The sequence below is a fragment of the Sparus aurata genome, chromosome 11 (genome assembly GCF_900880675.1).
Source record: "Sparus aurata chromosome 11, fSpaAur1.1, whole genome shotgun sequence".
In the NCBI taxonomy this organism is placed as follows: domain Eukaryota; kingdom Metazoa; phylum Chordata; class Actinopteri; order Spariformes; family Sparidae; genus Sparus; species Sparus aurata.
This window is the reverse complement of record NC_044197.1, coordinates 7,409,522-7,437,357: the sequence shown is the minus strand read 5'-3', so window position 1 is coordinate 7,437,357 and position 27,836 is coordinate 7,409,522. Positions and strand designations below refer to the sequence as shown.

Here is a 27,836-nt window from a genome sequence, read left to right as displayed (position 1 = left end):
TTTTCAGCTGTTAATTAAGCTTTGCATGGTGTTTTGTGTGGTATTCATCTACTTATATATTCTCATGTATATTATAAGGAATTAAATAGTTATAATAGCTCCAAGAGAAGGTGCAACTGGACTTGTTTCAGTTTCTTGACTACGTCTTCAAGAAAGTCACACAAGTCCAGTTGCCTACGATACAGCACCTAGATTTACCAGGACCTGGACGACTGAGAACATTCATCAACATTTAATCGTGATGTCATAGTTTTTTTTGTTGAGCACATTGTCCACATTGTACTTATTATTTTTTGTCTTGTCTTCAAAACACACGCAGAACGCAGCAGTGGCAGCCGTGTGGTGTCCAAACAGAACGGGTCTTTTATTCAGGAAGTGAAAGAGAAAAAAAAAAAAAAAGATTGTAATCAACACCCCATTTAAATACAAAAACCAACAAAAAATAAAAATAACCATGATATTCATTTTTGCATATCAAAGAACCATTCAGTAATAATTACAATCCAAACACCTCATAAACCACTTTTGTGAATCTATACACAAACTCTGATTTTTTAGAAATTAGTCACTTTAACAATAAAATTACAAATATTTAGCTTTAAAAATAATTAAACTCGAAATAATATCTTAGCAATTAGCATTTTAAATTCATATATAGTGTATTTCCACATAAAAATACAAAATAATACCATGACATTTAAATATGAAAAAAAGAAGAAAAAAAAAATCATTCCAAGAATTCTGCTACCATTAAATTAAACAAAACGTGGGATAAAACAAGATGAAACGAAATAGAAATATGCATGAAAAAGTCTCTCCTTTTGTTAGCAAAACACTATCCAAAATAACTACAATCATTTACATCAGTACAAAGATATCTGGATTTAAAAATAGTTGCAATGAAAAAACGGGGTTTTATTTTTTCTGACAGTAAAAAATGACACTGTGGATCAGAAATCTGCAAAATATGCAATGAAAAAAATAAATCTGCATTAAAAAGGTTTACACTGTAGTTCTTACTTTTATACAAACATTAGAAACAGTATTGCACATCACAACACAGATTCGAGGTTAGTCAGCCTTTCAAAATGTGTTATATTCAAGTTTCAGAGCATCTACGAGGACAGGCAGCCGGGGCCTCGATGCGACAGGGGAGAATCTCAAGTGTCTTCCAAGAATATAATAAAACCTTCATGTTTTCCTTCCTTCAAATGAAATGTGTCAAGTGTATCAAAATAAGAATCAACTGTGTATCAAAACTTTGATGTTGCGTTACTGATGACGTGATTCTCTTGTCTCTGAACAGAACGTTTGGACATAATTAGCACAGGAGGTGGGGGAGGGGGCGGGGTAAATAAATCGTATAATAGTCCTATTCAAATAGAAAAATACAATCAAAATCAAATAGGTTTTTTTTTTTTTGTCTACAAAAATAGTGAAATAAATATGATTTTTACAAAAACAAAGACACATACAGAACAAAGTAACAGTGTTCAACATAGAAAATAGAACCTCACAAAAAAAAAAAACAGCACGAGTCAAGTGTTACAGGTGACGATATTCAAACATGTTCGCATCATGAGAACTAAAGCCACGGGGGGGAGAGAGAGGGGTGGGGGAGGTGGAGGGGGCGGTGGGATGACGGGGGGGGCTCGCTCTTTAACTCTCACCTCCGTCACGTCCTCGCCACATCCAGACTACATTAGAATATATTAGAACATATCAGATTTTTTTTTTCTTCTGCTCTACGCATCACAGAATATAGATAACTTAAGACCACTGCTCCACGCTACATCGTAAATAAGCAATCGTGAAAAAATAAAACATTTAATAAATCATCTGTAGGATTATAAATAGGTGGACGTTTTTAAGGAGAAACTGCACTGAAATCACTTAAAGTGGGGAGGGGTGGTGGAGGAGAAATCAAATGTGTGTGGGGGGAGGGGGGATATAGAAAAGTAGTGCATAATATATATTATAAAAACATATTGAAGGGCCAGTGATGGGTAAGTAGTTGACACAAACAAATTCAGTTACACGACTCAACCATGTAAAGTAAATTAAATTAGTCTCATTAAGGTTTAGTGACAGTACACACTTGACGCCTGAACACGGATACCGAGGAGCACACACACACACGGGGGGGGAGAGAGAGGCGTGGAGCACAAAAACCACGACGACACGACACACTTTTACAGTACCAGGCGGATGGCTGGGCCACCGTCCTCACAGAAAGATTGTCCCTAAATTGTGTGTTGTTGTTGTTTTTTCTTTTTTTTTTTAAAGAGTAATTCAAGGGTCACGGCGGAAAAACAGACGAACAAAACAAAGAGAGGAGAGTTGTTTTTTTCATCTTCAGCCGTGACAGTCATTACAAAATGTTCAAAGGATGCTTCTTAACTTGACCTTTTGACTTCTCGCAGCTAAAGGGTAAGTTTGCCCCCCCCCAAACAAAAGAAAAATTCAGTCATTTCCTAGATGTTTTCAATGGCGCAGAAATATAAAAAGATGGGTCGAGTGTGTTTCTCTTCCTGGATGACTCAACAGAGAGAGAGAAGCCCGTGAGATGTCGTGTGCGCTCTTCATTGCGGTCGTTCCAGCTCATGCATCCTCTTCACTCAGAGTTCATGCTAACGGTTTTAGCTTCGCGACTACAGTGAAGACTTTGGCTTCAAAATAGGTGTGTGTGTGTGTGTGTGTGTGAATAACATCTTTTCAGATCAATTCGGGTTGCTGCGACATTTTGCTGTAAGGCTATGAACCTTCACCTGACTTTCCATCAGCACGGGGGGGGGGGGTTAGTAGATAATGAGTGAATTTTCATTGTTTGGGTGAACTCTTCCTTTTCGATCCGAGCTGATCGAGTCTGTTTGCGTTCGGTCGTGGAGGGTCGCTGCTGTATCACATGAACCTTTGGAGCCTTACAAAGATGTGGGACAGGAAGGGGCGAAGGCAGGAGTGATTCTGATGTTTCAATTCTCCTCTACCTTAATCTGTTGGTTACTAAACTAGAGCCTCAGTGTACACTAGAAAAACAGTCACACAGCACGGGGACGACACGAACACAAACCACTGAACACCACTCTGCTTCTCGACAGGTTTTTTTTTTTTTTTTCTTTGCCGTACAAGCCATCACGTGTCACAAAATGATGGCGTCCACTAAGTCTACAGGAGAACCAATATCACTTTTTGTATCATGTAAACGGATCAAACAACAGATAAACATCAACGCATGCAAGTTTAAATATGTGTGTGTTTTTTTTTTTTTTGTCTTATTTAGCTTTGTCTGATTTTTTTTCCCTCTTAGGCATCTGTAATAGATGGTCATGCTACGAGACTTGTATGTCTTTAGTTATGATTTCAGTGGTTTGTTTTTTTTTCTTCTCACATCTAACTATAAATACGTTATTTGTGTAACTAAGCCTATTGTCATCACATGCACTTTCCACGGCAATGGGGGCCATTAGTGGTCGAGTGCATACTGCATTTCATTTTACATGATTCTGGTTTATAAATGGCATTAAATATAATACCTACACATTTATTCATATATATGTATATATAGCAGCAAAGCTTCTAAAATAGCTTGTTAAGTATAAATGTTGAATACAGTTAGCAAGAAACCAGATTTAGTATTTTGAGGTATCACTCTATGGGTCAGTATGAGCGCAGAAATAACCCTATCGTCTCTTTTTGACTTTAATAAACCCTTTAAGAAGAGGAAAGAGCCCATGGTAACATTTAAAAAACAACCGTTTTGTTTAGCGGCAGAAGAAAATGTCAATTTGTATGGTTCCTATCTTTTTTTTGCTACCTTTGGTTAATGACCCGGGGCAGGCGTCGACATTAGAGAATCAAGGTTTTCCCAGAAACAAGTGTGCACTACACGCACTGTAGGGTGGCTAGCAGCAGACAAACAGACAGACAAGCTGCCCCCATGCAAAAACATTCCCATTATCTACTTTAAATCTCACATACAAAAATAATAATAATAATAATTAATAATAAAAAAACCTACAAAAATCAATCTCTTTTTAAATCTCCTCTTAGAAAAGATGAAAGTACCACAAAAGAGTTGTAGAGTTGTCAGAGCCTGAGATGTGAGGGGGGTTTTGGTGAAAAACTGAGGCTTGTGGTGTTTGGCTGCTACAAAAGATATATAGATATATATAGTATATACTGTATAGTGTTACGTACTCGGTTATACTGATAGCTTAGGAGAGCAGGAGAGGCAGAGCGATGCTCTTCTTCCTGTGAACCAGTGTTTCGTTTCCCTTCCCTCGGACTGTGGCACCACGGATGTGGTCGCGTCTCTAGTTCCAGCGGAAGTGGATCTGGCGTGGACGGTCGGCTCCCTCCTTCACCAGGGGCTTGTGAAACTCTCGTCCGGCGCGGGAGTGGATGTTGGCCCAGCAGAACTCGCAGTAGTACTGCAGGCAGGTGACGTTAGCGCAGAAAAAGGGAGCGAATTTCCCTCCACAGCGAGCACCCTGACACTCATCACACAGCTGATCGTCCAGGACGTAGGGCTTCACCTCCACCTGCGTGCACACATTTCAGAGAAGATGTGCATAAATTCACACGGTACAAGACGTAATGTGCGTGTTGATGAAAGGCCACAGCTTGTAGCAGTAGAGACGGGGGAGGAAGCTAATTCAATCAGCCCTAATCATCTTTTGCTCACCATGGCAACAAGCTGCTGCTGCCACACACACAAAAAACACTTGCATTCACAAACTGTGTGAATTACACATCCTAATGATGAATGATCCATAAACACTTAATGAAAAAGGTTTAAATGGATGGGGAGGCTCTACCCGCTTGTCAATGTCTCCGTGCTGCAGCTGGACGAATCTCGCGCTGATGGCGGCGATGTAACTCTGCTGATTGGAGAAGGCCACTCGCCCTGCACCCTTGGGGTACTTGAGCTCCGGGTCGGTGTCGATCCCCGCGTAGCACACTCCGCCGTAGAGACGATCCATAATCATGGCCAGCTCAACTAGACATGGGTGAAAAGAAAGGTAGGAATTAAAAAATAATTAGATGAGTGAAAGCAAGAAGAAAAGGTGTGGGGAGGATGTGAAGAAGTCACACCAGAGGGGGTGAGAAGGATTGGGGGAGAAGATGATCATCCAGAAGTCTGAATCTAACTAATCTGAATTACTCAAGAAGAAACAAAGGATGTGTACTGACTCGCTCTGAGGGGACGGGGGACGCCTCCCACAAAGATGGTCTTGCGGGGGTCGAGGGGCTGAGACCCGTCCATCACAAAGTCACTGTCGCTCAGGTTCCAAGGGCGAATTTGCACCTGGAGTCAAAGAAAAATTTTGCGTTAAATTCACTTTCCCCTTCTGAAGGACAATAAAAACTCAGTGTTCGCTGCTGCTGCTGGACTCACGGGTTTGTCCTTGATGGTGGGGCTGGAGACACACAGGTAGAGCTTCCCATCCTCCTCCATGCAGGCTTCAATCAGAGCCTGCACCGAGCTCTCCTCCTGGAACAGCAGGAACGCGTATCCTAGGAAACATACATCCACAGCGTCAGCGTGAGCACTCAGACTGCATAATCAATGCTATCAATATTCACCGGCGCCTTATTTATAGGCGTCAGAGCTTCACAGCATCCAGTTTAGAAGCCATAAATGTGTAGTAATATGGAGGATTTCTGCGTTTGTCGATACCTTTAGGTGGAAAGTAGGATTTGCTCTCTGCTTTGTGGGGCCAGTCCACCACCAGGTGACCAAAGCGGCGGAAGCTTGAGGTTATTTCATCTGAGGGAACAAAAATAGACAGGTGAGGATAAAGGAAAGGATGATTATAGAACGGAAGAACCAGCAGTATAAAGAAATCCTGAAGGAGGTGTTGTTGTCCTCACCTTCGTCTATGTCAGGGGGCAAACCTCCCACGAACACCTTACGGGAGAAACGCTCGATGCGCTCCCCGTTCTGGTGGGGGTAACAGTTAGGGCCAAGAACTCCTGGGACACCCTGGTTGCCGTGGCCATCATCGAGGAGATTGTCATCAATAGGGAAGAGGGAGGAGCGGCCTGGTGGAGAGAAAAGGGCAGTTAAGGCTCCGGCGTGTATCGGGCGTTAACACAAACACACACAAGCCCAAACACAAATCACAGACTTGTTTTTCTTATAAAGCATCTGCCTCTCCTTTATGGAATCCCATATCTCTGCCATGGCAAGGACGAATGCAAAGATGAGACTGTCAATAAATTTCCGCTTTTACTGCAGTTCTACGCCGGGCGGGTGGTTGTGAGACAAAGCACCAGCTCAAAGTGAGGAATCACTCGCTCAGCTCGGAGCAGCGTGGTAAAAAAAGCAGGTGTGGAAAAGCAGGCTGTGAGGAACAAAGCTGTTAATAACATCACTGAGCGGTATGGAGCCCCAAAGTGTTCAGTAAATAAGTAATTACAAATCAAATAGTCACATTAATTTTTATACATATATAATTAAACAAAAATGTTTTAAGAAATTCCTAAAACTCAAATTTTATATTTCATTTCTTACTTAGAATCTTATAAAAAATGTTGTTTGTATACTCAAAACATTTTTGGCAGTACTTTTATTTCATGCCACATTTTCTTTTATCGAGCCTCTTTCACGACAGTTCTGCTGTGATGCCGAAAACTCTGACCAGATTTAGCCAGTTAGCACCCGTTAGCTAGAGTGACAACACTGTCAATCACTCTGCCAAATTCACAGATACACAATATTTCATACGTTGTACTACATTTTGTTTATTTTCTGTAATAAAAGAAAAATAAGCTTTGTAAAAGTGATCTAAAGGAACCATCTAGCTACTGCACAGACACAAACTAACATGTCCTTTTTTTATTTATTTAGCTGAACAACGCTACCTAGCTCGGGTTGTGAAGTGGATTTATAACTCTGTCAGCTTTAAGGTTAAGATGAAGTGACATCAGGTATGGAGACCCAAAGTTTCATATCAAATGGGAAAAGAATAGGGTCCAAATATGTGAGTGTGTCACTTCATTAAGACTCCCTAGAAGTGGACAGGAGCCAACAGCAGCTAGCTCATACAGCTAACACTTGCTTCTCACTTCCATAAGCTGAAAGGTTGACATGTTAGATACAGTAGTTAGCATGTCAAGCTAAGGCTTAAAAGCTAAAGACATGTAGACAAGGTGCCAACCTTGAGGTGGTTGATTCAGGCTAACATGAGCATTGTTGTGACTCTAGTTACGCTTTATTTTGAAATAAAAACAGACTTTTGGAAAGGGGAAATAAGAATGTCTACAAATGTATATTGACTTTGTGGCTCCATAGAGCAAAGGTACAACTGTCATAGCACTTCAGATAAATGTGACCAAACTAGAAACCCTTATATGTCTGGATACTAAAACAATACAATCGTCTGTATTGTAATGTTTTTTGTCTTTGTAGTTTTAATATCCAACAAAAATTTGACTCCAGACTTGAGACCCCAGTTTGGTTTCCATTCAAGCAACAAAGCATGCCACACAAGAACACGGCACAAGGAACAAGACACGTTGTAGAAAGCTGAGTTTACCTCGACGTCTCCCATAGCCTCTGGCTGCGTGAGGAAAAGTACAGAGGGCAGGTTTCAGCTACATAAACATTTTCTTTTTTAAATTGTACATGTAACCTCTAGGGACTTTAATCTGCAGTTATGTCATGACCTCTTTATCTAAACATCCAAAGTCAGTGTCAAATAAACTGTTGATCACGAGAAACATCACTAATGAATGTTGATACTTAAAACTAACATCCTCCTGAGACCCGGACATGTTTTTTTCATCTTGACATGATAGCAAAAAACATCTTATACCCTTTGTTGAGCACGTCAAGACATAAAGTTATGACATGAAGTCGCACATTTATATGTCTTTTACTACGGTGCCTAGAAAAACCAAATAAAAAATCAAATAAATATACAGAAATGCCTGATGTCTTTACAGATGTGAGTGTAAAAGCATTTCCTGTGTGAACAAAATCCTTTCTCTGCCCTGAAGGCTCATTGAACTGCTCTGTTGGACAACCCGACTTTCTTTCTTTCCGTAACACATCTGATGGAAGCCATTTGGAAAATCAAATGTCCAACTCCACACATGTTACATCACCGAAAATCCCTGGATGTCCTCTGTCAGGGACATCGAGGCTCATCTCAGCAACATGTCTGAACTTTAGGCACACGAGCCGCCAAAACACGGGACAGAAATAACCGACTGATAAATAAATGCTGGGTCTCGGGAGGCAAAGGCACGCTCACAATTATTTGCCAATGCTGTCTGACCCAGATTCGTGTCCTATTGAGGCTGTTATAAAACAAGATTTTATTTGTGGCCACATGTGAGTCTGCAGGGCTTCAATTATTCTAAGTGGCGCTGGAAATTTACATTTTAATGAAGGGTGTTTGTGGTGCATTCAAGGTCCTCAGGTGACTTTGTATAACGACGGGAACGCTCTGAATCACGTGAGCGCCGTCACAAAACCATTAGCGTAGTAGACCTTGAGTCTGACAATGCTACAAGGACGGTAACGTTACAAAACATTAGAAACGATGATGTTCATAGACGCGACGAATGGCACTTGATCCAAACAGAGGACCTTCCACACGTTACCTCGTGTGACCGACCACAGTGAGTCTGGTGAGTTTGTCTAATGAGGCTAAACGGTAACTGAGCTGAGTTTCCCGCTCTCTCATCGTGCCTCTATTGTTAATCTGAAAGCTGTGTGTCATATTTTACATTTGTTAGAAAAGCAGCTGGATGGAAACACTTAAAATACACAACAGAGGGAGATGATGCTGAGAGATAATTACCATTGAGCATGAGTAGGCCGTCAGCCCCGGGGTTAGGGCATCCCACACGGCCTGACATGAGAAACAAACACGCACACGCACACGCACACACACACACACACACACACACACACACACACACAAATAGGGATGAGACACGGAGCAGATGGAGAGGACAGGGGCGAGCCCAGTGTGTGTACAAGGCGGCGAGAACACATACAGACAAATAAACACGCACACAGAAGTACGATGCCTGACTGTGAATGTGTTACGACAGCCTTCTCACGTCTTCTCACGTCTCAGGACAAAGAACAAAGCTCTCCGTATCCTCAGAGACACCTTGAGTTGATATTACAAGCAGGATTTGGCAGAATTTAACATTTTGTTTTCATCAACTGTAAAACAGTAAGACAGGAGCTTTTAAAAACAAGAAAAGGAATATTGTTTCCTTTTCAGATATAAGAACCTGACTCAAAATGTAATATCTTATATGGCCTATACGATATTCCATTGAAACATCTGTATTGAGATTATAGCTGAAGCAATCTGTCATTTAATTCCAATTTTAGTAGCCTGAACATTATCTTTGGGGTTTTGGATTGTTAGACAGCAGAACAAGCATTTTGAAAATGTCAGTTTATACTGTAGGGGAATTTTTCACCCTTTTCTTTTTTATTTTATTCTATTGATAAGTACAAATCAATAAATTCCAAAAAGTAATGAATTTGATTTTGGATTTTGATTGGATATATTATTATCATCTGGCTATTGTTGTTCTTGATCTAACTGCAATCTCTAAAATAGGAAAAATATTTGCTCAGAGACAAATTAAAGGCGCAAAATGTAAGAATTTGTGGTTGTGGCATTTAAAAATGAGCTAAAATCAACAGAGTGTGAAGAAACACTGAAACACTCATGACATTTATGCATTGTGTGTATATATCTCTTGAAGTTACCTAGCCGCGAGCCACTTCTCACCTCAAGAGGTCACAGTACAGACAGAAGGAGCTAATATGACTGCTAACTGCACAGGCTACTGAGCTCACTAGCTAACAGCAGCTGCAGTTAGCAGCAGTCAGTGTTTACTCTGGTGAAATGCTGCCTCCTGTTTGGAGCATAAATTCAACAAATTGACAAATTCTTACATATTGGACCTTTTAGACATCACATATGCTAGTTTTTTTGTTTATATACAATTTTTTAAGCCCCTATGTGTCGATTTTTATAGAATCTTCCAGATTAATCTCATGACATTGTTTTTTGTAAAAAATGTGACGATACCGGGGAAAACAGATCGAGCCTGTGTGTTGCTACTGAGCCGTTCATTCTTACTATTTGCGTGTAAACATAAATTGGTTTTAAACTCAAATTCCTACATACTGCGAGTTAAAATACGAACAGTTACAAACAGTGATATCCTAAAGATTAATTATTTTTACGACAATATTAAAAGTTGACAAAAGAAAAAAGAAAAAAAAGAAAACATGAAGCTGTAGCACTGAAATGTTTTTGGTTTCTGAGGTCCTGTATTTTGGAGCTGCTGGTCGGGATACTGTTGTGTTAGCCGTGTCGGTGCTATAAATGGCAGAGCCCACCCCTCACAAGCCCTCCTTCCCTCTCATCTCCTCTCTTGGCTGTCATGCACAGTGCGATCACGTCTAAAATTAGTCTAGATCCCCCTCTCTCTGCTGTGCACACTGGCCCATGTCCTCTCCATCTGCTCAGGCAGACAAAAACAAGAGTCTCACCCGAGAGAGGGAGGCACAGGTTGGGTTCGGATTTTAACGGGGTCTTAACGGAGATCGCAAATAATAAAGAAACCTTTCCCGAGAGGTGTGTTGATGCCTCTACACATGTGCAAAGTGTTGCGATTACTGGGTTGTATTTTAAAGTAAAAGTGTAGCCGGTGTGTGGGGCTGTAAATGAGCTGATGGCGGCCATCTTTAGGAGAGGAGGGTAAGAACAGAGCAGTTATTTGACACTGCTCCTCTGATGACAAGCAGCTGAGCCCAGGAGGCCGGCTCAGTGTCACACTACTGCCAAACCATGAGGAATAATTCAAAAGAAGCCCTATTTATAATCTCTATTCTTAATTTCTCTCCTCGTTAAAAAGAAAAAAAAAGATTCCAGGTCATGTGTGTTACGCACACGCCTGCTCTGTCAGAAAACATCTGGAACTTATTACAGACGTTCACAGCGAAGAACCATCATTTCCCTCTCCTCCGCTCCGTCCTACTCCTCCTCCTCCTGTGCGCTTCTCCCAGGTTAAGTAGCAGCAGGATCAGAGCTGAGAGGTCATGTAAATGTGCAGCTGGTGGCAGGAGTAGTATTAAGCTCTCAGCGGGGGAGAAAATAAGCTGGTGTGCGGAAAAAACAACTCAGCTCCGAGAGAAACGGGCCTGTCACGTCCCTGCACCACGACGTCCGACAGGCCTCCTCGACACCGAACACGATCCCCCGCCCCCCCCCACACCGACGCAGATAGAAAGGGAAAGGCAATCTCACCTTTCATTGGATCCTGCTCAGCTCGCATGATGTCAATCAGAGAGCTCTCCAGGGAGTGCATGTTCAGACTGTCGTACATCCTGGTGCGGTCCTGAAAAAAACAGACAAGTGAAGAAGTTTGATATCAGACAAAACAAACACACGCTTCTCACGCGCTTTCGTGATTTGGCTCACGGACAATAAAGCCTCTAAAAGTGTGGGCATTTGGCTTAACATGTAGGATATCGGAGGAGAGCGAGTGGCTCACGTTTGGATTAACATTCTCTTCCGTGTTTATTTACATTGGCAGTCTGAAGGTGTGTTTGTGAGCAGCCGATAGGACGCATTCCCCCAAGATCTCTGGACTGTTTCCCACAGACAAGACGGAGAGTGAATGGAAACAAAAAGCAGGAGCTGAGAGGGAGGTTATGAGCTCATCAGCAGGCCGGTGAGATACTTCTCCTTAACGAGCAGCTATGACAGACTAGTATGGTAATAATCTGGTGACTAGCATACCAGGGAGGGCCTAACCTGCCTCACCACACCCAACACAATGCAAGCACAAAGGTCAACTTCATACTTTCATAGTGACGGAGCGCAGGGTGTCTAATAAGCCTTCGCCTTCCTGTCCCACTTGTTTGTTCATTAATGAACGTATTAGATTGCATAGCATTGGATAAGACATTGAAACTGACTTTACGTCTTCTGCTAGAGTTCGTCCAAAGATTTATTTTCTCATTAACCATAAATAGTATCTGTAGCCATGCGGATGATTTGGATTTAATTATTTCAGGGTTGGAAATATTTCTCTCGTATATTTTTGCCACCACATCCACAAAATCGAGGTGAACAATATCTAACTCATGGTGATCTGCAACATCATCTCTTTCCGGTGTGTCTCGTCAATGTCAGAAATGATTCACTGTTGCTGAGTTCATTGGAGACGAAGGCTTCTGCCAGCGTTGTCAACCATCACAAATTCATTAGTAGAATTGGTTCATCTAATGAAACCTTTAAACGGAGAGGTCTGTGGAATATCCAGTGTCATGGGGACAATGTTTCTGAAAAGACACACGGCTTTTATAAATGTATTTTTTCAACACTAATTGGATATCTTAAAAACAGGAAAAATCTGTAGTTATTTGAGTAAACTGACCCTTTAAACCAAAAGAGCTGGGTTGTCCCCTGGCCTTTAAGTAAATGAGTATTTTTCATGGCAGGCCAACTTTTTAGGTTCAAGAGATAAAACCTTTTTTATTTCCGCGTATTTCTATTCCAAGTCAAAACCTGCCGCCTACATTAACCACAATGCAACTCGATTTTATTAACTTGACTGTACAGATTTGGCAGATTTGGCAGCTAATGTAGCCTTGAGCTGCTTCCACTAAACAGATATGTGAAGCGGGCTACAGAGATCAGGTTCGAGTCCAGACACACCGAACCAACACCAAAGAACTTGTGTGACGATTGCGCACTCAGACACACCGCAAAGACTACAGCCAACGTCCAACAGCATGAAAGGAAATAACTACACTGGAGGACTGAAGACTGCAGATATACAACAGTTGTGAAGTTCCAGTTTAATGGTCCGCTTTGTAAGAAATTTGATTTTAGATTCTCGTTCCCAACTTGTTAAACACTGGTGCTCTGGGATTGTTGGTTGGGTCCCTGAATAAATTATCAGCGCTTGACAATTTCGGATTGAGACTCAAAAAACAAGACTTTCATAGCTGCCAGTCAAATCTAAATGTCTGTCAAAAGACTTGTTTGCCTGAAGAAAAGCTTTGAGAATCACAGTTTCAGGGTTTTTTCTTTCTCTTTAAGAATACAGTGTTTCAGGGTGATGGTTTGCTTTATGGAATTGCTTTAAGGTTGACTGGCGATACAATCCTCCGAGTGAAAGTAGAAGCGACCCCCGCCTCTCTTCCAAACTCTGCGTGATGTCTCAAACGTGACACAGCAGTGATGTGTCGCCGACTGCCAAACATTAAACAGAAAGGAAGGAAGGAAAAGACTTGGAATCTAAAAAATTCTGGGGTCTGAGACTGTTTATGGAAATTAACAATCCATGGAGTCAGGCCCGTTTCCTGGAATAGGAAGCGTTGTTCTTCTTGGCACTGATATCACTAATAATTGGAGCTCATAGCAACAGCAGTAGTATTCAGCCACACCATTATTCATGTGATATCATTATTTTAGACCGAATGAGTCACAGTAATGAATATGTGTTCTGGTCAAGGTCATTAAAACGACATTTTGTGTGGCGGCACACACAGTAATATATTCAGAGAGTTTACAGTTTAATGGATTTTTTTCGGGGAAGTCGGTTAAAATGTGTCCTTCTGCGTGACAAACTGAACTCTGTGCTGCTGCGGTGTGGTCGCTTCTGCTGAAGAAATACACTGTTCAGTATAGCAACCGACAGTGCAGTAATTCTTAAGTGACAACAGAGAAGGCTTCGTACGTGCAGCCTCACCAGCCTGTGACTGCTCACTTCATTCTGACTACATGTGCTGTAAAAAGTCGCGTGAGAAATGAAAAAACTACAAACAAATCAAGAAAATCTATCCGCTCAGCTGACTATAAAACACTGCAAGTAGACAAGTTTACTGTATCGTGTGTGTTTATGTTGTATAATATTGTGTTTATGTGTGAATGTGAAATTCTGTTTGGATGCCACGCACATGTCAAAACAACAATTTACTGATGTGTTAGCTGCATTAAATTATGGCGGCCTACAAAACACAACCGCAAGTAGAAAAAAAAAAAAACAACGGCGTCTTTCCGTCCAGTTTAGAAGACGTACAGCGGTCCGTCCAATCAGCAGCGATCCCTGTCGATAGGAGCTACCCACCTTTTTCATTAGAAGTTGACGCTGCTTGGCTTTCTGCTCTCGCGCTTGTGTTTTGTAAGTTGTGGTCGCGTTTTTCCATTTTTCTGTTTTGACGTTTTGTTTTCCTGTTTGTGATTGTGTTATGTGATTTGCACTTCACGGCAACCATATAAAAAAAATAAAAAATAAGAAGAGAAAAAAGAAAGAAAGAGTCTAAAGAAGGGCAAACATCCAAACACAACAAACGCTAGGTGCCGGACAGAATCACACGAGAAATAATGTAAAAATAGTGTCCACACACACATTCGTCACCACCATGCGATGTCCTCGTCGCAGGCCGTTCTTCAGAAGAAGACAGGACCTAACATGGTGATGGTGAATGTTCTTGGGAGCAATTGTCTAACATGGAGTCTATTTTTACAAAATACCAAATAAACCACCATGTCAGTGGATGCCAGCCTTGGTTACAAGTCAGTGTCACTGTTTCAGCCTTATTTTGACCACAATAACTGATTATTCTAATTTAGAAGACTAATGGAGATCTTGCTGTTTGCGGGGAGGTTTAACACAAAGCCAAAATAAATCAGAGAGATGTGACCAAAACATGAACAAATGGTGAACATTTAGAGCCTGTGTCAGTGGAAAGAAAGAGGCACTAATTATAGTCTTCAGCGGCATATAATAACCACTGATAGACCTCCCTAACAATGTTCTAAAAACACACACAGCTCAGCGGAGATAACATGGAATAAGATGGTCTTCAGATAAAGAGCTTCAGCCTCCTTGTTACCTGAAACACTCCGGCAGATATCACCTACAAGATGTTAGTTTCCTGTAATTAATTCAGCCCAACCCCCGCCTTGTTACACCTTTAGTACAACCTGCAGAGTAAATCAATCCAAACTCCCCCCCCGGTCTGATTGAAATGCTAACAACGCCGGCTCCTTTTATGGTAATTCACTTCTACACATTGCTATGTACGTCTACGGAAGCCTCAGCTTTCAGTCTCTCTAAAGTCTCTCTTAGTTTCTGTTTCGTCAAGCGACCTCGATTGAGTTCTTTCTCACGCGCCTCCTCGTCGTTCCCTTTTGTTCTCTTTCTACAACAAATGATTAGGTTCGTGTAGGTTACGTTCCCGTCCGCAAAGCCGCTGATTCTCACCAAAAAAAGACACAAACCCCCCCCCCCCAAAAAAACCCATCCACTTGCAAACACACGAAACACAAAACAAACGCCAATTATTCTACAAAACCCACCAACACCAGTTAACGCAGTAACAACCCAAAACATTTACCTGCAGGGGCAACAAGGTGTTGCTGTTGCTGTCTGTGCGAAACATGTTCTCCTCCAACCACGACTTAGGCCCCAGTGATCCTCCAGAGCGTGGGAACTTGGGAGGAGCGATGACGTTGCTGGAGAAGGGCTTCTTTAGGGGCGAGGCGTGACTGACCGAGCCAGGTACACCCATGCCACTCCCTCTGCGGTGGTCCCGGCCCCAGGACATCCCCCCGGAGCCCCAGCCGTTCCCCTGGTGCCCGCCCCAAGGAGACGGCTTCACCATGGGCTGCAGACAGACGGTGTGGAAAGACGGGAGGTTAAAAAAAGGCCGTGCACATCGTATTTTACTATCTATATATTATTTCCATTTCACCCTATCCTCCCTTCTGTCCCTGTCAGCCCCAGCCCAGCTTGATCTGCTCCTGTAACGGGTGGGTAGATAAGAAGATTTAGGGCTTTAAGTCTAATACTAAGTATCCCGAGCGCCGCGACACCGGCCAGTGTAAGTTACGCACACTCTCTCCCTACCTGGACCTTGTGTCAACTCCTAAGCATATCATACATCCAATCGCAGTGGGCTTAATCCTGCGTGCTTTCACGTGAAAAATCTTACAACGAGGACAATCAGCCTTCTGTTTCTCACACACACACACACACACTCAGTTAATCTAAATTCCTTTTCTCTTCGTGTCAGCTGGGACGTCAGACGGTGAGCCTGAAGAACAATCTTATTAAGGTAAAAATAAAAAACAGGATAATCTAAGTGCAGTTAAAGAAAATGAAACCAACGTACTTTGGTTTTGAAACGGACAGATGGAGGTTAAATATGTTAAAAGCAGTTAGAAATGCCGCTGAAAAAAAAGGCATTTTAAAAGAGGATAAAACTATTTTTCGCTCCGTGCTGCATTTTATCAAATGAGTCTCCTTTAAAGGTGCACTATGTAGTTTTCAATCAAAAGAGAAAGATCTTACATTTTTTTCTTAATCCAAACAAACTCTCTTTGTTTTCATGACCGAATTAAATGAATATACAAACTGACCTTAAAGGACGACACAATTTAATCCTGTTTTACTTTGTTTATATGTGGCGGACCCTGCCACCTTTCCAGCTACAAACGGTGATCTGCTGACCTTACTTTCCTCCGAGAACAGCTTGTTGGTTCAGTGGTGGAAAAATAAATAAATCTGAGTTTGTGTTATTACCTCATTGATATTGTCAATATTAAAATTCCACATGGTGCACCTTTCAATAAGGCTGCAACGTTTCATTCGAGTAATCTGCTGATTACTTTCCCGATTAATAATCTATTCCTTTAGCTGATTAAATGGCAAAGAAATTGTGAAAAATGTTCGTCACGCTCTCGCAGGGCCCGGAGTGACGTCTTCAAAATGCTGCTTTAGTCAAACCGACAGTCCAAAACCGAAAAAAACTCTTCATTTACTCTCACGAATGACAAAGAAAAGCGCAAAATCTTCACATCTAAGAAGCCGGAGCCAGCGAATCTTTGACACATCTACTTCAACAATCAATCGATTATCAAATAGTCCACCATTGTATTTTCTTTCCATCGACTAATCGACCGATCGCTGCGGCTCTGATCACGAGGTTGTGTGTATGACAGGGTGGGACCGACAGGGCTGCCTGTCTTTGGGGGTTTTATGTAAATATATTTACATATTTAAAGCGAGGGGTTAAAGGTCGGTGGAACAGCAACACCACAGCAGCACTTTCAGCACCAACCAATCTCTCTCTCACACACACACACACACACACACACACCCAATGTGCAAATCACATGAGAAACCCGATGCCTACAGGCCCCGACACCACTGCAGGAGCTGAACCTGCGATGTAAGCCTCTCTGTTACTGGTCGGCTGTCTACCAGCGCACCAGCACCACACTAGTCGTCTTCATGTCACACAAATAAACATCCACTCATTGCACCAAAAGCCTTGTGAGCCTTTGTATTCCCACTGACTGAACCACAAGACAGGGGATGGCCCGGCGCCCATGTGACTGCATCCCACTGCCAGCTTCCCGGAGAGAACAACAGCTAGATTCAGAGATGCTCCCTTGTTCCCCTGATCGCCCCTCCCTCCCTCCGCCTCGAGAGTAGTGACTTCAGCCCCCTGCAGACGACATGACAAATGCATTATGGAGGAAAAGAAACAGACTCTGAACTCTTTGGGCCTCATCTCATCACAAGATGCTCCCTAACCTGAGGACATCCCAGTGGTGGCCCCCCCCTCACAATGAACGATAGAGAAAAAAAAATCACATCTGGATTCAAGCAGGGTGGAGACGATGGAGCTGTGGTGGAGCTGGGGCCTGTTAGCGGCCATTAAATGTGGGATCACTAATTAGCAGGAGGACTAATAAGACAGGGGAGCCCCCTGTGTCACCTTCAGGTGGTGTGTGTGTGTGTGTGCCCTACAGCAGCTCACCTGATGTTGGTTGTAGTTGTTCCTCTGCTGCAGGAAGGCGCCCTGCTGGGGGTGCATCTGGGGGCTGACCGGGGACCTGCGGCTCTGCGCCTGCTGAGGGACGTTCATCTGGGGCGAGAAAGGACCGCTGAAGCCCTGCACATTAATCCCGGCGCACGGATTAGCTGACACCGGCGAAAAACTCTGGAAGAAGGCCGGGTTGATGGAGGAGGGGATACCTGTGTAGAAGCCGTTGTCAGAGTCTGTGCCGGGCAGCTGGTTAATGGCGTTGGCGTGGATGGGGTTGATGGAGTTGGGTGCGGGAGGGGGCGAGGAGCTGGTCTGGACGGACCACGGGGTGCCGAACCCGGGGAGGGAGGGTGAGGTCGAGCCTACGCTGGCGCTCTGCAGCTCCTGGGTGGGGAGGTTCGGGAAAGCGGCGCTCAGACCTCCGGTCAACATGTTGCCGGTGCTGCTGCCGCCATTGCCATTTATATGGTGGGCGATGGGGGAGTCCATTTGGATCTTGCGTGGGTTTACGGAAGTGGGCGATGGCGACGCAGCATCAGCTTCAGCCTCCTCCACTGGAGAGCCGCGGGGGTCGGGCTGCCTCTGCGGCAGGTGACCGAACCGTCCCTGGGGTGGGGGCGACTGTGCGGGGCTGAAGTCACCGTGCTGATGGGTTGTTCGTCTGTGCTGAAGGTCACAGATAGACTGCGGCGGGCAGAAATGCTCTCTGAAAGCTATCTGCTGCTTCAGATGCTTATAATCCGGTGTGAAGGAGCTCTGCCGGCTGCCGTCGCTTTGGTTCGGCTGCTTCCCGGATTTGCTGACCGCGCTGCTGCTGCTGCTGCTGCTGTCCTTTTCCTCGGCTGACGGGGGCAATTGCGTGGCTGTCACCCCCACAGGCTCATCCTGCATGTTTCGCTGATGCGCAGCAGCTGACAGGAACAGTGGGGACGGACGAGGCGACGCCGCCGAAGGGCGAACCGGGACGCGACTAGCCGCAGGAAAAACCGGCCAGACGAGGCGTAGTATCCGTCAGCCGCGTAAAAGACACCGAATTCTGCTTTAATAATGACCGAATATACGCGTTTTTAAAGATATATTTACCCTCTGTGTCTGACTGAGGTCTCTCTAACAGGAGGGTGTCTGTGAATAGGCTGTAGACAGAGAGGAGGGGGTCCGGCCTGTGCGCTCACGGCTCGTCCTGGTCGTTATCTCTGCTTTTTTTACTCGGTGATATTGTCTTTCTGTCTGTCCACCGAGCTATTTCGGCCTAGGAGTAGGCTAACCTAGCCTGTGCGGTCCATTCCTGTCCGACCGAGCTACCCCCTCCTCTGGTTACCGGCTGTGCTGCTGCGGCAGAGGATTAAAGATCCCCGACTGAAGCTACGTCACGGCCGCATCACGCCTCGGTGCGCCCGCCTCCAGCCTCGAGCCCGAGCTGCAATACAGGACCGCATTGTTTACGTCATGCTTTCATTATTCATAAAGTGCAGTAGGCCTACACCCTCACACAGCCCCGGGAGGCGGCCTACAGTCCGACTAATCACAGTGAGAATGTCATTAATAACCCCGCAGAGACGCGTCTGTTTCTCATTAATGACGACGTAATGACTCAACAGTTGAGATAATAGCGTCATATGTGGAGAACCGAGACATTGTGTGGGCTAAAACATCTTGAATACTGGTGTTTTTATTGTCCATTTAGGTTAGTTAACGTGTAGTAAAGTGTTTCATGAATACATTTATGAATTTCCTTTTTTTAATTTTTTTTATACCCTTTTCAAACTCGAAAAAAGGCAATAAAGACCCTCCAAACTGGAAAAGAAAAAGGAGAAAGAGAATTATAAAAATCAGGGACTTCCTATTCAAGATGATCATGAACACATTTTCTGAAGACAAACATCCCATTTGTTGCAAACAATATATAATTAAAATGCTTCCTCGAAAACTCCAACATCCACAGACTACACAACGTGGCACAGTTTGCTTCGCCGGCTGCCCATCAGTATTCAGTCCACAACCCGTCGGTCGTGCTTGCGTCTGCGCCGGCGTCACTTTACGCACAGACGCCAACAGCTAAATATAGTTTTTTTTTTTCCTTTTTTTTTTTTTTAATGTCAGCGCGTGTCAGGGGAGATGAATCTTCATCGCCTGTTCTGAACTCAAAGCTGACAAGCCAGCCTGCCATATGATCTGCCACCAGCAGCACTGTATGGCTGCTGGCAAATTATATCTGAGTGGCAAAAAAATGAGTGTGTGTGTGTGTGTGTGTGTGTGTGTCAGTCCTGTGTACGTCACCATCTGACTGAGCTCTTTGGAGAACTGAAGAGGGGTATTAGCAGAAGGATAGAAGATGTCTTTTATCGCTTTTAAATAACACAACACACTCGTCATCTGGGAATTGTGGAGAGTTATATGAGCAGCACTCCAGTTTCACTTTCCTGTTTGTGCAAATGAGCCCAGTTAAAGCTGCAGTGATAGATTTTTAGTGTGTGGGTCCAGTGGCTTTGGTGTGAACCGGTGTTTGTTGTGTAACACAAACAGACACGGGTCATTTCTCTGTCTCCAGATTGAAGCTGAATTAATCATTACAGCCTGTGTGTTTGTGTGTTTGTGTTTGTGTGTGTGTGTGTGTGTGTGTGTGTATGTGTGTGTGGATGTGGCTTCTAATGAGGAAGACAGATACCAGAGAAGCAAAGCAATGTGCATGATCAACCTACCATCTGGTCGCTGCTAATGATGAGGGCTTATCACAGCACATACTACACAGCAGCCTTCCGCTCTGCATTGTCACCTATACAATACCTATTTGGAATCGAAAGCACCTGATTACACAGGCGACGGCAATGTCATAACCCCACCTAAAGCTCAGGAAACATTTTTAGACTCTGGTTATGTTACGCACGTATACATTATCGTCATCATTGTTTAATTAATTAGTGCAACAAAACATTTCCTGCACGTACAGAAGTTTGAGCGATGAGAACTTGGACACAACAGGAAGCTCGTCACTGTCAATCCGACTCCAATCACTGACGTCTTGATTTTCTTCTCGCTTTTCACAGCACCTTTTTGGGAGGTAAGACGACACCCCCCCCACGACACCCCTCCCCAGAAATGCCCCCATCATAAGGTCCCAGATGGGACAGTCCCACCAGCGAGGGGGCAGGTGTGGTGGCCGCGGATGGTGCTGAGCACCAGTGATTACCCAGGCCCAGTAAGTGCTGGAGGGAGTTAAATGGGGCAGGCTGCCAGCTGCTGGTGTCTGATGATGATGGGCTGGGGGGAGGGGGTCAGCTGGGGTGGTTGGGGTGGTGGCGGGGGTGGTGTTAAGGGTATGGAGGGGTTGGAGGGGGTAACATTCTCTGATTCCCAGCTGCCCTGCACCATTCAGTGTGTGTCACATCAATCCAAACTTAAACATAGTTCTGCACACATTCACCTTTACATGTATTCTCCGCACACTGGGGCAAAAGGTGCACGGGGAGAACAAATGCAAACATGAGAACAAATTTCAGTTTTAATTATGTGGCTGTGTCATATTAAACAGAATATGAGCACCGAAGCACACGCAGCCCCCTATTTAACCAGGTTAAGTTGCTACTGTTGGTTATTAGGAAGCACCTGGCCCACTAAGCGAGATCAAATTTCAGTGTGCTTGTAAAGCTCGCTCTATTTAGGTCTCTGTCAGAGTGGCTGTCACACGCTGCAGCTGCAGTCGTCATAGCAACAGGTAATCTGCATTTCCTTTTGTGTGGCTGATTACTCTGTCTGACTCAGGGCTCAGTCTCACCCGGTGTATGTTTGAAGGGCTGGGCGGAGAGGATTGATCAGCTCGCACTGTTTGACAGACCCATCCATCAGTTGTGATGACTGTATTCTGGGATTTGCGGGGTGTGTTCCATCTCTTTTAATCTCATCACAGCACACAGGAAGTGTGTCTCCTCTCCGCCACTTGACAGTGGTTTCGTATTTCATAGATGTCATCGGGCAGAGGTGGCATCGACCTTTTGTCAGTGGAAACTAAGAGATTCAGACGTAATAAGATAAGATGTGTACAGTCTATACAGTCATGTTTCCTTTTGATTAAAGGGCCAGTTTTCCGTGATTAATAAAAACACATTTTGTCACGTACCCACAGTGGTATCAACCAACGCAGAGATAACTGTCTGAGAGATTTCTGCATCTAAGTTTGTTCAGAACGAAAAAGTCTAGAAGAGCTCAGGAAGTTCAAACAAAATGTGATGAAGCTGCTCTTTGGTAGGGGAGAAATTCAAAAACTCTGTGGCACTCTTCTAGTGAAAAGGTTAAAAAGATTTTATTTCGATGGCTATGTCATGCTGAAATTCTTCAAATCATTGACAAAGTAATGTAAAAAATGAGCTGAGTCACAGCCCACACGTAACAGCACAAACGGCCTTCTACAGGAAGTGGAGTTAAATTACGTCGCTCGCAGCATTGAAATATGACATTTTACAATTAAATGGCAACATCTCTTTCATAATTCGTGCCTTAATTTCTTTGTATGATCAACAGAGATTGCTGTTAACATTGGGTGAACATTAGCACCTAGATGTGAAGACCTGGAGTTATTGTGGAGGACTGAGTTCAGTTTAAATCCCACATTGAACAAATTCATCCGTGGATCCCAACAACGTTTACTGGAACTACTACTGTAGAAATAGTCCTTAAGAAAAGATTTAATCCAGGGTGATGCCGCACTGACTCTGGAGAGTGATGTAGATGCTTTTCTAAGTACCAATTGTCATCTGATGTCCGGGCAAGCACAAAGCATTTCTAGATGTCACTCGAGGAACAAATATGTTATTGTTTTGTACTTTGAGTGCTCTGCCCCTTTAATTGGACCATATGTCGTCTTGGAAGAAATTTAAACTTAGAATTTAAATGTTTAGAATATTAATAATGAGGTAATAATAACATATTTTCCACATGTAAACAAAGTAAAACAGTATGAAGTTGTGTTGTCCTTTAAAGGAGCAATATGTAGTTTTGGGAAAGAAATCTTAATCAGTAGAAAACGATCTTCGTTGACTGATTTATTAAGCCTAAACAAACTAAATAAACAAACTTTGTTTGGTGTCATGACTGAATAAACAAACTGATCTTAAAGGACGACACAGCTTCATACTGTTTTATTTTGTTCATGTGGCGGACCCTGCCACTTTCCTAGCTTCAAACAAACCTTATTTTCCTCTGAGAACAGCTTGTTTATTCAGTTATGGAAATCATAAATATGTCTGCGTTTGTGTTATAGCCTCATTAATATTGTACATATTATAAACCTCTACGTAGTGCACCTTTAATTGTCCACTGTTCACCATATACCAAGGAACTATGGACGGCGAGGCTCGTTCCACCTGAGGTTATAATTTTCATGGCGGTCTGTGTTTCTTTTTAATGCCAGCTCATTGAAGGGTTTTTGTTCCGATTTGCACCCAGCATGGCCTCCAGGACGGAGGTGTCTTTGTTGCACTAAATTGTCCCTTTGTTGTGTCTCTCCGGGGGACTGAATAGCTCTTTGTGTTGCTGACTGATAAAGCTTCTGCAAACAGTCATCTCACTAAAACAGATGCACACACACACAAACAATAAAAACAAGAAGTGTTGGTAACGATGTTAAACCCACATTAGATCACAAACTTGGAGGCGGATTGACATACAGTTCGACAGGACGACGCCTGGATGAGCTTATCTCTTATCTAAACTCTACCAGTCCCACTTTAGGACACTACTGCTTCAGAATCAATCAGAAGGGCCCTCCCATCTATGATTGGTATTATTCTGTGAGGCTGAATGAGCGGTGGGTCGGTATCAGAGTGGCACGTATTTGCATTTTATGGCCCGCTGCAGACGGCTCTGGAGGACTGATTAGGTGGTCGCTCTCTCCGAGGCTCGAAGGCACATCTGTCACGCTTCACACATCTCGAAAGTGTGTGAGGGTTTTGATTCTCCTCATCTCCTCATCAGACCTTACAGCATCGTAGTGAACCCAAATGGATCAACCCTCTGCTTGACTTACATTATCTTTCATCATCTTTGATCAACCCGTTGTCTTTGTCTTAGAGCTCTCCTGACTAGTGCTCTCGCCGCTAATCCCATTCCCAATATTCCCATGAGTGCTCTCCAGTGATTGTGTCCACATCACATCTGTCTACTCTCGTAGCCTCAGCCCTTGCGTGTGTGTGTTTGAGAGAGAGAGAGATGGCGTTATCTTAATGTCAGAGTAAATCTCCTGTGGTTGTTGCACAGAAGCCAGAGCTCTGTTGTAACAGCAAACAGTCGCACGAACAGATAACAGCCTGCAGCCCCCAGCTTTCCATAGGACCTTTATTTACACACAAATATATTAATGGCACACACACACACACACACACACACACACACACACACACACACAGACGGTAATGTCAGGCAACGGCAGGGATCTCAGACATATGGGGATGCATTTAATGCTGTTTAAAGGAGAAACAAAGAGGAAACTCGCTTAGCCACAAGCACACACACACGAGCACACACAGGCAGTGTGTTCTCTGATTCAGTCTGTGGGAGCACCTGTCCGTCACTGTATTGCATTATCGCAGGTAATGTAATTAGGTGTGTGTCTCGCCCATTTGTGTACATGCCTGTTTGTTTGCATGTGTGCATCTGCATGTGTGCACCAGACAGAGGGCATCTCAAGTGTCCCCCAGCACAGAGCTGCAGCTGGGGGTCAGAGGTCAACGATGACAGGTGTCCCCGGCCTCCAGATGCCTTGTGGAAAGCCAGCAGGTGTGGGAAGAACATGCATGTTAATGAAAATAATCATTTCTGTATTCAGTAGTTCTGTATTCTTCCTTCACAAAAACTGATTATCAGCTCAAACATATTAGTGCAGACTTGTCGTTTAAGTCTTGTTGCATGTAATGCTCCAGTTCTTCTGGATCCTCAGATGGTTTGAAAATGCTAAAGGAGAATTCATGACCTTCATTGCTGCATATGATAAAATTCACTTCAGACTTAAAATAAACAATTAATAAAAAAATTTAATTTCCATTGCACTTAAGTAAAATTAAGCAGTGCACAGTTATCATGTAGCAGGTAAGATGATAGACGTGTTTGTGCTTGGAAAGTTTCAATTTGACATTTGAAAAAAACATTTTTATTTATACACAAACAGCGGCAGCCTCCGTCCTCCATGCTTTAACTCAGCACACAAGTTACGAAGCCGTTTCATGTCAAGAACCCCCGCAACAGACGCACATTAGACCACAAATCCCTGATCCGAAAGGAACTGTCTTAAAGGTACAGTGTGTACAATTTAGTGGCTTCTAAAGGTGCGGTTGCAGATTGTAAACAATTGAGCTCCTCTCATCTCTCCCTCCCCGACGCTGCAAATTGTAAAAGTTGGCTTTACTTTAAAAAAACAAAGTCAGGAAAACGATTTCCTTAAAATAAGACTAATTAATAAAAGACTATTAAATTCAAGTTGTACAAGCTGCAAAGTTTTACCAACCTCAAATTATTAAGCCTACTTTACTTGGTAATATTGAGGATCTTTTTGAGGAGGTCACTTCATCAGATTTTATAGTGTGTAAACGCAGAAAACAAGAAAGGTGCTCTCTCTACTCATTGTTTGCTTTGTCCATTCTAGGCGACCGTAGAAACAGATTAGTGCAACATGGAGGATGAGGAACCACTCCCCATGTAGATATAAAAGGCTGTTACGCTGCAAATTTTAAAAGTTGACTATGAAAAGTTGGGAAACTGATTTCTTTAGAATTATTAGAATTATTTAGAAAAGTTGACATCAAATTTAAATTGTACACGCTGAAAAGTTTTACCAACTTCAAACTATAAGTCCACTGTACTTGATCGATTTTGAGTTAATTGGGTTACTTGATTTTTGAAAGACGAATAAAAACACAATTATTAATATGTTGATCTATTTCTGTGAATAGAACTCCCTAAATCCTACACACAAGAGCTTTTTATTCTTAGGATTGAAGATAAACGTCTCCATAGTCGATCAATGATCAAACTAGGATCACTATGAATTACAATCAATCACACCAGCCAACCATTGTTCCTCTCTTGTTTATTAAACTTCCAAAAAATGTGATAAAAGTCAAAATATTCTGTCCCTCAGTTTGCTGGGGGGCCCTTACAACCCACTCACCGACCCTGTTGGTCCCCAGAACCCAGTTTAAAAAAGCATACGAGCTGAAATCACCAATATTAGTTTATTAACCATTCAGATTTCTGCTCATAATGAGTATGTTCATGCAGACACATTCTTTTCCTTTTAAAAAGCTGTTTGCATGGAAATTATCATTGTGGGGAGCTTTTGTTTGTGCTCACATGGACAAAATTACATTCTTATTCATGTCTTTTCACTGTGACTCCTGCAGGCACAGAGCGGGTGAACCCAACGACTTGTTTTCTACCCACAGGACGACACCACATCCTCCTCATCCGAAAGGTTGAACAGAGCATGTGACACATTACTGCCGCTCGGTGGTGAGAGCGGCGCCTGCACCACATCTCAAGGAGAAGACTCTGCTTATCTCAAATGTTTTTGTTTTTTTAATGAATGCAATATCGGCACATGAAAAAAAGACTTCAATTGACAGTTTTCGAAGAGTTCACAATGTATTTTTTTTTATTTTAGCTGCTTTTATTCTCTGCTCCAAAGTGTCATTCTCTCCAGTGGTTTAGTGGGATAATCACTGGACCGACTGTATCTACAATAATACCAGAGACTTGTCAGTAACATGTGAAAAAAGCTTTTTTGTTGAGCAGCATATTCCTGCAAAAGTGCTGTCACCCTGAGAGGATAAAATGTTTTAAAAATTCGCATATATCCAATTCAGTTTGGTTTAAGCTGCTTGAACCAGTGAGTGAGAGAGGAGTATAAGTATCCTCTGCAGAACATGACAAATATAATATCTATGTAAGAGTCCTGTGAGGTTTATTCAGACGAGCTCTCTTCTTCAACCTTAACTTTAATATGCAGGTAGGAGGGGAGGAATTATGTGCTAAACACCACCTAACATACTCACTCTAATGTTATATTTCTAAACTCACCCAAAGTGTTCAGAGTGACGTGCTTCACTTTAAATATCCTCCATCCAGGTGACGGTAATGGAAGAACAAACACACTAAACAGGCCTTATCTGACGTGTAGTAAACAGTCCCTTCCCCCGGCCGGGCCCACCCTCCTCTGGCTTTGTTGACTCGTCTGCAGCTCAGCTTGACAGTTTGTCCATTGAGAAGGTTGGAGAAGGTGAATGGAGGCAGGCAGCTGGTCCAGATGGCGCCCCGAGCAGGTTTACGGAGGGGTTTGTTTAAGATGCTGACAAAGGAAGCGAAAACCACCTCAGTGATACAGTAATTAAACCTTTGTCAGGTGAGCCAGTCCTGGGTGGTTATGTTTAGGATGTATATCACTGACAAACACGAGCAGCCATTCTGGTCCTTCAGCAGGAATTACTAATAAAGCACGATAAAGATTGATTCATTGATCATAACATCATTTTCCCCTGTGTTTCATAAATTGAATGTGTATGAAATTACTGGACAAGAAGGTGATTACAGCCATTGATACAGCCTAACTTATTCTAATGCTTCTTAAACATGATATAGTACAGAAGAGGATTAGGGCCACATGTGAATTTTTTTTTTTGTTCTGACTTTAAAGTCAGAATTCTGACTTTAAAGTCAGAATTCTGACTTTAATCTCAGAATTCTGAGAAAAAATCAAATCAAATCAAATCAATTTTATTTATATAGCCCAAAATCACAATCACATTGCCTCAGTGGGCTTTACAATCTGTACAGTGAACAACATCCTCTGTCCTTAGACCCTCGATTCGAGTGAGGAAAAACTTCACATGTTGATGGAAAAAAAAACCTTTTAACAGGGTAAAAAAAACAATGGAAGAAACCTCAGGAAGAGCCACAGAGGAGGGATCCCTCTTCCAGGACGGACAGACATGCAATAGATGTTGCGTGTACA

At 43.0% G+C, this 27,836-nt stretch overlaps 1 protein-coding gene and 1 long non-coding RNA gene across 4 annotated transcripts; one reads left to right on the top strand and one right to left on the bottom strand.

Annotated features, from left to right (window-relative positions):
- Window positions 1–338: 338 nt before the first annotated feature.
- On the bottom strand, window positions 339–19,282 carry cpeb2 (cytoplasmic polyadenylation element binding protein 2). Of its 3 annotated transcripts, XM_030433326.1 has the most exons (11): window positions 17,834–19,281; window positions 15,404–15,673; window positions 11,298–11,388; window positions 8,814–8,864; window positions 7,542–7,565; window positions 5,875–6,045; window positions 5,681–5,770; window positions 5,399–5,517; window positions 5,194–5,308; window positions 4,818–4,999; window positions 339–4,541 (listed from the first exon to the last, which is right to left on the bottom strand). In XM_030433326.1, the coding sequence occupies exons 1-11, from the start codon at window positions 18,731–18,733 to the stop codon at window positions 4,314–4,316; spliced, it is 2,241 nt and encodes a 746-aa protein (XP_030289186.1). In that variant the 5' UTR covers window positions 18,734–19,281; the 3' UTR covers window positions 339–4,313. The 3 variants fall into 3 exon arrangements, with proteins under 3 accessions (XP_030289186.1, XP_030289187.1, XP_030289189.1); XM_030433327.1 differs by lacking the exon at window positions 7,542–7,565 and having other exon boundaries at window positions 17,834–19,282; XM_030433329.1 differs by lacking the exon at window positions 8,814–8,864 and having other exon boundaries at window positions 17,834–19,280.
- A 652-nt stretch (window positions 19,283–19,934) lies between these two features.
- LOC115591000 (uncharacterized) lies at window positions 19,935–27,348 on the top strand. Its single transcript, XR_003985877.1, has 2 exons — window positions 19,935–21,038; window positions 26,230–27,348. It is a non-coding gene; the product is annotated as an uncharacterized LOC115591000 (long non-coding RNA).
- The last annotated feature ends 488 nt before the right edge of the window (window positions 27,349–27,836 follow it).

Excerpts from the sequence above, each read along its gene's own strand:
- cpeb2 (XM_030433326.1), bottom strand. The coding sequence starts at position 18,733 with ATGCAGGATGAGCCTGTGGGGGTGACAGCCACGCAATTGCCCCCGTCA. Across the intron at positions 6,046-7,541 it reads AGGCTATGGGAGACGTCGAG|GCCGCTCCTCCCTCTTCCCT; the intron begins GTAAACTCAGCT and ends TCTCTCCACCAG. Across the intron at positions 4,542-4,817 it reads ACGGAGACATTGACAAGCGG|GTGGAGGTGAAGCCCTACGT; the intron begins GTAGAGCCTCCC and ends GTGTGCACGCAG.